Source organism: Labeo rohita, chromosome 19, assembly GCF_022985175.1.
Source record: "Labeo rohita strain BAU-BD-2019 chromosome 19, IGBB_LRoh.1.0, whole genome shotgun sequence".
NCBI lineage: Eukaryota > Metazoa > Chordata > Actinopteri > Cypriniformes > Cyprinidae > Labeo > Labeo rohita.
In genome coordinates, this window is record NC_066887.1 from 12307320 (window position 1) to 12320899 (window position 13580).

Here is a 13580-nt window from a genome sequence, read left to right on the forward strand (position 1 = left end):
TACGGAACAAAAGTTCAAAACAAAGAACAAAATCTAAATCATGTTTGGTGTAAAATGAATGAAATATAATGTAGAACTACAGTAAAATAATACTTTATAATCACAAGAAAGGGTGACCCACTGGCTCATCTTACCCCACTTCTACCATTTTAACAAACTTGTTTCATCCAGCAGTTTAGAGCTAACATCATGCTAACATTATAGCCTCATATTATAAGCTCCTAAAGCACAGTTTTCATATTTGTCTGTATTGTTCAGACACAAGAAGCATAAGTCCTTCCCTTACGAAAATTCACCATGGTTTTACTACAAATAAAACCAAAAAACCATGGATGAACCTAAATGTAGTGTATCCCATGGGCGCCCTCTTCAGCACATGGTAAGAAAATGCCTATTGTAGGGTTTGACGTTTGTAGATGTAGTCTTGGACGTTTGGGTTTAAGTAAAAAAAAAAAAACCTTATGGATTTTGGCATTTGACATCTAAATAACAGTGAACGTTAGTGCTACAATTTTGCAGGAACTGAATTCTCCACTAGAGGGCAGAAAAACACCACTTTGAACATCTGACTAAAAACTTCCGGGTAATTCTACACTTCCTGAACAACTTAATAGGAACAGTCATCATACATAATTGCTCTGTAATGGTACAAAAAAGTGTTCCACTAGGTGATCTCTCAAAAAAAAAGAGAAAAAAATAGTTATTATTAAATGTTCTTTTTCCACTGTTGTGTGGTAAACACGACTGTAGATAGCAACAAACCTTTTTTCCTACATATGTGACATAAAATGCTTCATTGTGCACTTTGACATTAGCTACTTTTCCATTACATGAGCAGAACATGTGTAAAATGTCTGTGAAAAATGTAGTAAAATATTAGTTTATTTGTAAAATACATATTTTATGAACTATTTTCTTTCATTTCAGGTATGGCAATACTCATGAAGATCAGATCAGAAATACAACTGCACAACAACATAATATGTCCAGTATGTGCAATTTTACTTTTAATCAAGTCAAACTTTTTAAGATTTGATTCATAAAGACTAATTACACAGATCACTCATTTACAAGCAAGCACATTCCTGGCTGTAAGTCTATGAAAGTGGACTGTATACTGAGAAGATGGTGCCAAAACAAGCCTGTCCTGCAATCTGATTGGTGGTTCCCATGACAACAGTTGTCAAGGGCTATCTACGCTGGAGGTGTGTACTTTCTATCTAAAAGCTTGTGGCTAAAGTTAGTGGTGAGTTTTAGCTCGAGACCAGCTGTGCATCCGATTATGCCACCTCTCCCGCGGTCAGGCCCCTTTGTTATGCTCAGTATGCAGTTGTTTACTTCTTGTCGTGTCCTGTAAATGACAAAGTGCAGTGAAAACTAAGCTGAATCGATCAGTTTTAGAAATGAATAGCCTAGAAAGCCTTCAATATTGCTTTCATTCAGTTGTCCAGTTCAATAGAAAAACAACCTTATATATCTAATTTTCAGTTTAATCATCAAAGGTAAGGTCTCCGGGCACAAAGTAAACCATTTCCAAGCAGCATTAAATACTAGGAGGCCATGGACATCTTGAATGAATCTCTATCAACTAGTCCTTTGTATCTTAAGTGATGTCAAGGCTCTTCAAGCCCATGTTTTTTATTTGATAATGGAGTTTGCGGACAAGACGGCCTCTTCAAACCGTAAGCACTGCGCTTTGAGATCAACATAATGCAGCAAACACAAATCATTGCTAACAAGCACGTCCTGTTCTTTCAGCAGGCATGAATCCATTTTTATCATCAAAGCTTTTTTGCCACAAAGGGCAAATAAGAAACAAAATACTGTACATGACCAAAAGTATGTGAACACCACAGTTGATTAATTTACGATGTGTGTGTTTACACTGTGTTCCATATTATTATGTTTGTAAAATATGGGTCGTTTCTGTGCCTTTTGCACGACGTTGCACTGTTTCATGTATTTCATCTTAAGAAATATCTTTTTTCTCCCCCATATTGCAGGAGAACTTGTCTTGCTTAGGGTTTTCTGTGTACATAAGAAGAGCTGACAAGCTATTTAACCAGCCTGCACTCTCAGAAATAAAGGTACAAAAGCTGTCACTGGGGTTGTACCTTTTAAAAAGGTACACTTTTGTACCTATTAGGTACTAATATGTACACTTTAAGTACTAATATGTACCCTTAAGATACCAAAACAGACATTTTAGGTACAAACATGTACCTTTTGAAAAAGTACCACCCCAGTGATAACTTTTGTATCTTTATTTCTGAGAGTGTTTGATTTCTGAGAGAGATTAATACAGTTGTTATAAAAAAAAAACATGTGAAATAAGACAAACACTTTCTTTGAAAAACTAAAATCTGTTTATTAATAATAATAATGATGTTTATTGTACTAAAATTCTACTGATATGTCACTTACATAATAATTTATATAATAATTAATACAGTGTGTGTGTATGCGTGTATATGTATATATTAGTTGTAATTATAATTATATATAGCATAGTCACCTAGTTTGTTTTGTCCATTGACAAAGTTTTGACAAGTTTTATTAAAGATATAGACCTTTTTGTTATCAGACGAAAAAAATAAATCAAGCAATATATTCTGGTCACAGAAAAGGCTCAGAAGGCAATTGTCAACTAGCAGCGTCAGGTAAAAATCAAATCCTAAGTTTTTCCATTAAACATAATTTGAATTAATCACATTTATTTATAGTTTAGTTTAGAATTAAGTTTGAATCAGTGTGTAAAAAACAACATATACTGGATCACAGACATGCCATGTTAATAACCCTGTTAGTGTTATGGATTAATTTTTGGATTAATTTTTCACAGACTGTAATACTGTGTTTCTGCAATAATTAACCCAGTAATTAGTTTTTTGGTATTTTAAAAATTATTCTTTTTTTAATACTTGAAAAAAAAAAAAACCACTATAAAATTGTATTTTGTGTTACATGGCCCTCATGACCCGAAAACTAGCAAACACTGCTGCAAGGGGCTTTCTAAAGTTGGAATTGTAATTGTTGAAATGTGGTAGTTTATTGGTTCTCAAACAGGACCTAGAGCACACGTACATCTGCAAGATGTCTATTAAAGATCGCTTGATCTGGAAAGCATCTGCTGTGTACAAACATCTGACAGACATCTTTAAGGCAGTCGTGGTCTGGACTCGTAACCCAAAGGTTGCGGGTTTGAGTCTCAGGTTCAAGTTCGAGTCTCGAGGTCTGGCAGGGTTTGAGTAGGAGTCTTGAGGTCCGACAGGGACTGTAGGTGGGAGGAGTGACCAACTTGCGCAAGGCATTGAATTCCCAACTGCTCCCCGGGCGCCGCAGCATGGGCTACCAACTACTCCTGGTGTGTGTGTTTGTTCAGTTCTCACTGCTGTGTTTGTGTGTGTGTGTGCACTTGCATGGGTAAAATGCAGAGCACAAATTCCAAGTATGGGTCACCACACTTAGCCACACATCACATAGTTTCCTTTCCTTCCTTTTTCCTTAAGATATCAGTTTTACATACATTCTAAATAATAAACATCTTAAAGACATCTAATAAACATCTATTTGACATTTGATAGGAAACGTCCTATAGTCATATTGCAAATGAGCAAACACTCTTAAAAATATGTCTTGCAGATGTAAATGTAGATGTCAAATGGACATCTCCATGATGTGCGTATGCTATCAGGGTATAGGCCAGTGGTTTTCAATCCTAGTCCTGGGGACCCACCGCTATGTGAATTTTGTATGTCTCCCTTATTTAAAGTTGCATTCACGCAATGTCATTAGTATCGTAATTATGAGATTCCAACTTGTAAAAAGGGTTCAGGTCCCCGTAGAACTTGTAATTACACCTGATAAACTGGGAATTCTTTGAGAGAGCTACAACTTGAATCTTCCAACCACTGCAGATTCAGCCTATTTGTGACCCTGGACCACAAAATAAGTCATAAGTAGCATTGGTATATTTGTAGCAATAGGCAAAAATACATAGTATGGGTCAAAATTATCGACTTTTCTTTTATGCCAAAAATCATCAGTATATTAAGTAATGTTCCATGAAGATATTTTGTACATTTCCTACCGTAAATATATCAAAACGTAATTTTTGATTAGTTATATGCATTGCTAAGAACTTCATTTAAACAATTTTAAAGCCGTTTTTTTTCAGTAGGAATGTTAAAGGGATAGTGCACCCAAAAATTCAAATTCTGTCATTAATTACTCACCCTCATGTAGATGCATGCATGTGGTGCGTCTGACGTACCCAGATGCGCTGTGCTTTGCTTACAAGCAGAAGAAGACGCACAATGTACATAAAACTGTGTTTTTTTGTCTTTGTAAACATGTCTGAAGATTTCGACAGAGAAGATGACTTGCAAATTTTTGCCCAGCCTTACTTATATACAAGACGTTCTATGTCAAAACACTGGTTCCTGCGTCAGCAGCACCACACGCATGGGTTGTGATACTCTCATGAATACATGTCGAAGACTGATACGGAAGAGAAGAAATTGTTGAACAAAGTCGTTATTTTTGTTTTCTTTGAGCACAAAAAGTATTCTCGTAGCTTCATAACATTATGGTTGAACCACTGATGTCACATGGAGTATTTTAATGACGTCCTTACTAACTTTCTGAGCCTTGAACATGTCAGTTGCGTTGCTGTCTATGCAGGGTCAGAAAGCTTTTATATCAGAAATATCTTAATTTGTGTTCTGAAGATGAACGAAGGTCTTACGTTTTTGGAACGTCGTGAGTAATTAATGACAGAGTTTTTATTTTTTTGGGTGAACTATCCCTTTAAGAACCACTGCTGCAGTTGATTTCATTTTATTTTGCTGAGCAAATGAAAATTGAAAAAGCATATTTAATTTCAATATAATCACCCTTGTGCATCTGTAAAAGTTCACCCAGTTAATTTCCACATTCCAAACCCCAAAATGCATCCATTGTCATGCTGGAACAGAAAAGGCCCCATACTGAAAATGTTCATCTCAGCAGATTGCATGGCTGTATGCTTGATTTTATGCATCTGTTAGTTATATGTGTGAAGCAGAAACAGTAAACCATGTTAATTAGACGCAGGTGTCCACATACTTTTAGCGTCCATGGTACATCAAGCATTTCATGATCCATTAGGTTCGTTTTTGGCCTTCATTAATTACATAGAACTGACCGCACATCACAGCTCTCAGGGAATGTTCTCTTCACTTCATCAATTAGTTCATCAAACAGTCAAACACCCTATGCTTGTAGATTTTACACTGACTAAAAAGATGGTCATATCTCCTGGATTCCAATTAAATTCAGGCTAACAAGGCAGTATTCACTAAAATTTGGCCGCTTAAGCCATTCTGAGAGAGGAGATCATGACAAGAAACATCTGTCTGAAGATTTTCAGGTCACAGTTCTGCAGGGACAGCTGTACATTGCGTAAGTCTGCCGTTTTGCTCTGAGGTCCTGGGCTCACTCCCTGAGGTCCACTGTGACACTTGCAATTGCCAGCTCAAATCTCTTTTGATTTAAGACGGCACAGATGCTGGCGAGCACCAGCAGCATACCATCAAAGCCACAGCTGAGATGTACTCAACCCACAAACTAATGCAACCTTCCTCAGATGGTTTCCAGCTCCATATTTTTCATTTCCCTTAATGAGCAAGGGAGCGAACAGGACGCCCAAGCCGAGGTGTTGCGCTCTCTGAGCAGTCATGGTGGGTTGGGGCGGTTGGAGACGCAGATCAGCGAAAGTGAGCCGTGATCAAACAGTTTGTATGGTAACGATCCTTTAGAAGTCCACACGTCTGTTTTAGGGTCGTAGCACTCAAAGCAGTCTGAGTCTTCGATGACATCATGGGCGTTGAGGAAACGTCCTCCAGTCACGTAGAGTTTGTTATTGATGACTGTGGCTGCATGGTGCATCCTTCTCTCCTTCATGTTGGTGCACTTCACAAACTTATTAGCTTTGGTGTCGTAGGCAATCACTCTTCTTGTGTATCCTAAAAATAAACAGCTGTTTAATTAATGCATCAGCTCATCAAATGATGCATAATGTTTCATGGATGGATTGCTGTGTGATCCTAGCAAAAGGAAAGATTTTTTTCTCTTGACCACAGATGTCATTACATTTCATCTAAACATTTATTGAATGCTGCGCTATTTATTATGCTCTGGTTAATCTTGACCTTAATGTTAACAACAACATTTGTCAGATTCATGAACAGATTAGCTTTGAGGTTTTTATGTCTGTTCATTAATTTGTTCATGACATTTAGATTTGTAGGGGAAGAAATGTGATTTTATGTCGAGGTAACCAGTTTGTGGAATTGTATTATTTAATCATTTTGTGAATGAGGTTTAGATTGAATAGAGATGTAGAGAAACAATTATTCGTCATCATACAGGCCAAAGGAGTGGAATCATTCAGTCTGAGTTTATTCATATTCCTAGTGTATTCAGTTAACTAACTAAATTCAATCTGGTTCTCAAAAAAGGGTTCACAGGGCCCACTAGGGAGACTCACCAAACTGGGAAGTGATCCTCAAGATGACTTAAAATTAATTAAAATAATACTAAATAAACAGTTTCACAGAAACTAGAAGTTCCCACAGATTAAAATAACTTTTAAAACAAATTCAAATATTGTTGTGAGTATTGGGGGGCCTTAAAGGGAATCTTGTATGGCTTAATATAACATAAATGTCTTTTACTGAAATATGTAAGAGAAAATCCATGAAAGATTTATGTTATTTAAAAATCCACATCGTTTTATACGTATTTTGGACTATGTGGGGCGGCATTATTTTGATGACATGAAATGTTCACAGTGAGCTACTGGCGCTACCTGTTGCTATTTTTACCTCATCACAACTCTGAATACAAAACTCGGAAAATAAAATACTTACACTATGACCACAGCTAATGAAAGAGCTTACAGGTGGCAATGGATATAAGCATAAGTTAAAACCAAATGTTGTACCATCATTTTTTTCCCACAAGGAGTCTAAATGCCCCCGGATATCGAGTGAAATCCACACTGAGAAACTCCTTCAGTGGCTGTGGCGTTATGACAGGCGTCAGCATGTTTAGGATGGCATCTAGCGTTTCTTGTCTCTGCCGTTTGTAAGCTCTTTCAGTAGCTGTGGTCTACTAAAAGCCTCAAAGGCATCAGGGCTAAAGTGGAGAGAACAAAGACGCAAGTCTTTAGAAAGTGTTATTCATCCACAGGCATCTTCCCATTCTTTTCTCCTCTTCTTATCGCTAGAAAAGCAGAGAAGACTTACATTGCTTCTCTTGTTCAACCAAGAAGCTGTACAGTGTGGCATCAGTATCAGTATTTTATTTTCCGAGTTGTGTCTTGGTAAAAATAGCAACAGATAATCGAAAAAATGGCTGCTCCCCATAGTCCAAAATATGTATAAAACGATGTGGATTTTTTAAGCAACGTAAATCTTTTTTTAATGGGATTTTCCATATTTTTTCATTACAATTTTACCCACCTCCAACAATATAAATCTTGTCTTCTATCACAGCAGCAGGTGCGCAGACATTCTTCACTGTCCTGGTTTCCAGTCTAGACCACAAGTTGCGTGATATGTGATAAACCTTGTGGAGACAAAAGGCATTTGTCATGTGGGATAACACCTTGAACGAAGCCCATTCTCAGAATGACTTTTGTTACCTGAATCAGTCTCACTGGATTCTGCAAGGCGTCCTCGCCTCCAAACACGTAAATCCTCTGGTCGTTGGCTGCGACTGCAGGGTGTAGGACCGCCGTGGGCATCGGCGCCATTGCCTCCCATTGATTAAACATGCTGTTGTAGCGCTCCACCGTATTTGAGATCTGCTTATCCGGCCCTATTCCACCAAGAGCGAAGATGAAGTGAAGATACGAGACGCACTGATGAGCATAACGTGGCTCCAACATGGGCTCAGCAGTCCTCCACTGGTTGGTCTTTAGTGAGAGAGTATAAACCGTGGCACTAACTGCACTGTCTCCAGAAACCAAACTAAGACTAAGGCCACCGACCACATACAGAATGCTGTGAATACACACATATGCCGCCTTGTAGAGTCGCAAAGGTAGTTTCGCAAGCCACTGCCACCGTTGTGTCCGTTCATCGTAGAGAAGCGCCTCTCGAGACGTCTGTTCGTTGTTCTTCCGGCCTCCAACTACCACAAAAGTCTCTCGGCACGTGTAGCGACGTGGTGTAGTCCAAAGAGGCTTCAACTCTTGAGTGCATTTGGCGCTTACAGAAAACATGAGACGTCGCACAGACTCGATGATCTCGGTGCACAATGTAGACGACTGGACGAGCGGATCGTTGGCGATAAACTGGAAGAGGTACGTCGGATGGATGTACCGCAACCGAACCTTCTTGAAGAGGTCATGAATGGCTCCTCTTCGGGAGAAAGGGTCATGGTGAATCCAAGCAAGTAACGTTTCGAAAACCTGCTCCTCCTCCGCACAGAGTCGGTCGTCCTCCAGGTAGCACATTAACTCGGGAAGGGAGAGTTCGCAGAAGTCTTCAGAAGCAGCTACATCTGAGAAACACCGCACAGCCATTTCTTTGGCTCTTTCCTTGAGGCTATCGCAATGAAGGATCTCAGAGAGCCGGATCATGCTCAAGCAGTTTTCCGGGTTGAGCTGCTCCTGTAGGAAAGTGGAGCAGGCCTCGAAGAGCCTCCCATAATGTAGCATGGAGGCCGCCTGCATCAGGGGCAACACCAACTCCATAGAAATGGTGATGGTGCCAGTATAGATGTAATCCACGACACATTCGATGACTTCCGACGCGATGCCTTTCAAGTCCACCCTAGCCTGGTTACTCTCCCGGAAGTTGCTGCAGAACATGGCTCGGAAGTACGGGCTGCTTGAAACCAAGACGTTCCTGTGGCATGGGATCTCCTTGTTTTCAGTGCACAAGATCACATCTGTAAAGATCTGCTCTTGCCTCAGTATGTTCAACTGAAACAGGAGGTGAGCAGGAAGCTCTTGGTCCTTAAACTGAAAGATCTCTGTTGATGTACTAGCCATGCTGTGAAGGGAAAGAATTGAGAGTTTACTTTCAAATTACATTTCAGTCATTATGCAACCTTTCCTCCCTTTCCTCGCTCCCTCTCTCTATTTTATCACCCTTGGTGTTTAGTGCCAGGTCACAGCGTTCTGTTCCAGTGTCCCTTAAATCATTTTAATGCATCCATGTGCAATGCTTGGCTACATTTCGCTATCAAAGCTAAGTTTATCAACACCGTTGTATCACTTGCCAGCTGTTTCTGATCCCCTCGGTAAGTTTGCCCTTGACAGCCTAACCATTTAGACGAGGACATTTCATGGGGCTATTATCAACGCTAAGTCGTCTAATCACCCCAGAGACAGCTACTGATTTTATTTCACTCCAGGTCACATGGGCCTGTCTGATGTCTATTTTGGGATGCTAATTGTTATTTTCTTGTTATTAAAGAGCATTCTGAGACACCACAACAAAGCTGAAAGTATTCCCCAAAGATAAAAAACACCATATCATATTTCAGCTGCACTTATTTAAAAAAGACTTTAAAATAGACAGTGGACTCTCAGTCGCCAGTACAGTTGTGAAAATGACAGTAACAACAACTGCTGTAAACTTGCATTGCATTACAGCAATTCAAGACCTACAAGAGGTAAACTACTTTTTAAAAGTAAATGTTCAGAATTTACAACATTTCTTCAGTTAAATCCTGTTTTAGATATTTTCAAAGTAGCTCTTGAACTCACCTGTTTGTTCTTTACACTCAAGTCGATGAGTCTGAACTGAATCAGGCACAGTTCAGCAGTATAAAAGCGAATACATTTCTCCTGGATTTCTTTCTCAGAGACGACACAGTCAAAAGTGGCATGGAGAAAGACGTGAGGTCTCAAGTTTGGAGTTTGCCATGAGGTCGCTGTGTACATTCCAGTTACCTAGAATAGTCTGGGGGGCTCCTGTCGTCCGGGACTCACATGTGACCCTCCCCTTGTTTGTTCCCACAGTGGTAGGCCGTGCACCATGCGTTTTGTATGTTTTCTATGGCAGTGACAGAGAACCCGGCTTATCCGGAGGACAGAGGAAGGGGTCGAGGGCTTGTGCACACCCCTTGGCAGGCTTGTGTAACCCAGGAAGCTGGTAAATATAGTGCAGTGCTGATGGCTAGGATGAGTACGGTGAACAGCTGAACTGTTATGCCCGGTTACCTTGGTTTGCCTTGCCTAAGGAGGAGACAACAATACAACACCTATTAAGATATTACACCTATTCTTTTATGTAAAAGGTTTTAGCTTCATATCTTTTTGTACTGAAATGACAATTTTGTGTTTCATTTTGAAATACCCCGATGGATTCATTAACCTTGTTAAATGTTTGTTAATGTACTTAAAACACTAATTCTTGCGGTTCTTGTGGTGTATTGGATGTTTTCAAGACTTTTTGAAGATTTTAGATTTTTTTAATATCTTGCCCATGTGTCAAATCATGGTTTTCGGTTTCTTGAATAAAAAATGTATTGTTTTTTACCTTTCATTTGTGTTATCTAGTCTCACAGGCTTTATGTTACATAGAGACTTATGAAAAGTCAAAATAAAAATGATCAGTGGGAATTGCAAAGCCTGTTTCTCAACATATCTTTTTATATATTTCCGTCAGTGTGAAAATAAGTCCTATCCACCTTATTCTTCAAGGTGGAAGTAAGACTTTTGGCAAGACTTCTGGTTCGTTAGCCGTGCATTAAACTGTAAAATTGTTTACACCACAAACCAGTGTGTTCAAGACATTAAAATAATATATTAAGACGCACCAATTTGCAATATCAAGCAGCAAAATTAGCTGTTTCATACAGCTAAAAACTGCTGGACGCGGATGAGATCGGAAACAAGACCCATAAAATGTACAAATGGCCGTGCCTGCTGTTATGGGAAAAATAAGATGGATAGTGAGCAATCAATTGCCTTATACTAACGTTCACAATCAACATAAAAGAAAACGAAAAGGGCAGCAAACGTGCAAATGAAAAAAAAAACACATATCAGACAAACTGAACTGTAGATACTGGTGCAGATACTCCTTATAGCCCTATCATCAGCTCCCAGCTGCATGCTGGTAGAAGATGAATTACTGTCATGTTTAGATTGCTGCAGAGGGAAAGAAAAACAAACATGCATCTAGGCAGATTATATGACAGTCCCAGAATGCCATGGAGTCTGGAATGTCAGCAAGGGAGCATCATCTTTAGTAATGTCACCTCTTCCCTTTGATGCACACAGCTGTGTTTGTTTTGCCAACTGCTCTGCTTTCCTACCTAGTGACATTGACATAGGTGTGGTTAATGCATTTATTTGAACACAAACAGAAGATATTTGTATCAAAAGCTTCATCATAGTTTTATAATAAAGTGTGGGCAAAGATAGCATGTGAGTTTCGTTTTATGCCATCACGGTTTCTTTTGGTTACACCCTTACTATATTTCAATGCAACGCGTTTTAATGTTTGTTCTGCAGCGATGCCTTGCGAATGAATCGTTCATTGGAGTCGGATCTTTTTTACGATTCCGTTGAACCAACTCAAAAAGACGGGACTAAATCTAAATCTGTATTTAGGTTCTGAAACACTATGCGTCGACTCATACCTGCAATAAACTCAAATGACATACATGAAATTACAGTAAAATCCTTATTAATATAACTTTCACAGCGATGTGTGCTCCATATGGATTTGTTGGATAATAGGGATGTGATGTTCAGGCAAAGAACCGCTGAATCAGTTTTTCTAACCGTCAAAAACCGACAGGCAAAAATGAGTCGGATTTCCCATCACTACTGTTCTGCACTTCAAACTAATCCCCTTTCGTCACGCGCTGAGCGGAAGTGACGTACATAGCCAGAAGCGTGACGAAGGCTGGCTTAAAAATACAACAAGGAAGTGGACGTTCACTGTCAAGGCTAAAATAACATTCATAAAGGAGACATTTAATTGCCTAACGGTGTCTTATTACTGAATAAGTACCGGGAGGGTACAGTCATCTCGGACTTACCCGAAAGCCCGTGAGTATCTGTTTGAATAACCGTGGAGCTCGAGTCCAGCAATGAATACGGACGTAGAATTTCACATCAGGCAGAATTACCCGTGGAACAAACTGCCAGCAAATGTCAAACAGGTACAGTAACACGCAGCTCACATGTCTTCAGCGGACACAAACACCATTTGACACGACTTTCCCATTAGTGCCTGCCCTACCTGCATAATAATTCACAGCATCAGCATGATTTCCAGAGATTCTGTCATTCATCTCATTCATTCAGTCATCTGGAAACATACACACATCATTATCATCATCACTGTCGTTTAGTTACTGTCATCAGATTCCTCTGCATAAAAGTTGCACATCAGTAGATATAAAAAGGCTAATAATAATAATAATAAATGCCTATTTGTACATAAATTATTCATTGCATTATGTAATGTGTGCATGTTTTGTGTCAACTTTGTTTCAGATGTTTCTTCTAAAATTCTCTTGGAGACCGCATGAATTATTAAAGCATGCGGGAATAAAATATCTTAATGTTTCATCGTGCTTTGAAATAATATACACTACCAGTCAAAAGTAATTGAACAGTACGATATTTAATAGTTTTTAAAGAAGTCTCTTCTGCTCACCATGCCTGCATTTATTTGATCCAAAAAGACAGCAAAAACTATTTTTACTATTATAATTGCTTTCTATTTAAATATATTTTAAAACATAATTTATTCCTGTGATCTAAGCAAAATTTTCAGCATTATTACTTAAGTCTTCAATGTCACATGATCCTTCAGAAATCATTGTAATATGCTGATTTACTCTTTAAGAAATATTTATTGTTATTATTATTATTATTATCAATATTTAAAACAGCTGAAAACATTTTTCTCAGGGTTCTTTGATTCTGAAATAAAAAGCTTTTGTAACATTATACCATTCAAAAGCTTGGAGTCAGAATTTTTTTTTTGGGAAAGAAATTGTAGAAATTAATACTTTTATTTAGTAAGAATGCTTTAAATTGATCAAAAGTGATGAAAAAGACATTTATAATGCTACAAAATATTCATATTTCAGATAAATGTTGTAGTTTGGAACTTTCTATTCATCAAAAAAAATGAAAAAAGTCTACTCAGCTGTTTTCAACATAATAATCAGTGTTGGGGTTAAGGCAAGTTATGTAATAATATTACTTTTTTCAAGTAACTAGTAAAGTAACGCATTACTTTTGAATTTGAATTTCTAAGAAAATATCTGAGTTACTTTTTCAAATAAGTAACAGCAGTAACAGCAGTTACCCCTATTTATTGATTGACAAGTCTCCTATTGGGAGTAAACATGATGTTACTGTATTCTAGACTAAATGTGAACATGCATTAATTCATCTCACTCACAAAAAAAACAGATTCTCAAAACTCTGAGCTAACTCAGAATATGACGCATCTACTGTAGCCTACGTTTTCGCTGTGTTCACCCCTCATCGCTCCAGCAAAAATGAAGCACATTAACGCATACTTTATAAAACGATCCTGTTGCCATTTTCA

The 13580-nt window shown here is 38.4% G+C and overlaps 2 protein-coding genes across 2 annotated transcripts in view; one reads left to right on the forward strand and one right to left on the reverse strand.

Moving 5' to 3' along the window:
• Positions 1-2403: 2403 nt before the first annotated feature.
• Positions 2404-10046, reverse strand: klhl38a (kelch-like family member 38a). Its single transcript, XM_051137399.1, has 4 exons — positions 9764-10046; positions 7688-9044; positions 7506-7611; positions 2404-6005 (listed from the first exon to the last, which is right to left on the reverse strand). Exons 2-4 carry the CDS (start codon positions 9041-9043, stop codon positions 5716-5718), a joined length of 1752 nt encoding a protein of 583 aa, XP_050993356.1. The 5' UTR covers position 9044; positions 9764-10046; the 3' UTR covers positions 2404-5715.
• Positions 10047-11903: 1857 nt separating this feature from the next.
• The window catches only part of fam91a1 (family with sequence similarity 91 member A1), a 34606-nt gene continuing 32929 nt past the window's right edge, over positions 11904-13580 (forward strand). The window contains exon 1 of the mRNA XM_051137389.1: positions 11904-12174. Within this exon, the coding sequence (XP_050993346.1) occupies positions 12103-12174 (72 nt within the window). The 5' untranslated portion in view covers positions 11904-12102. The remainder of the gene's footprint in view (positions 12175-13580) is intronic.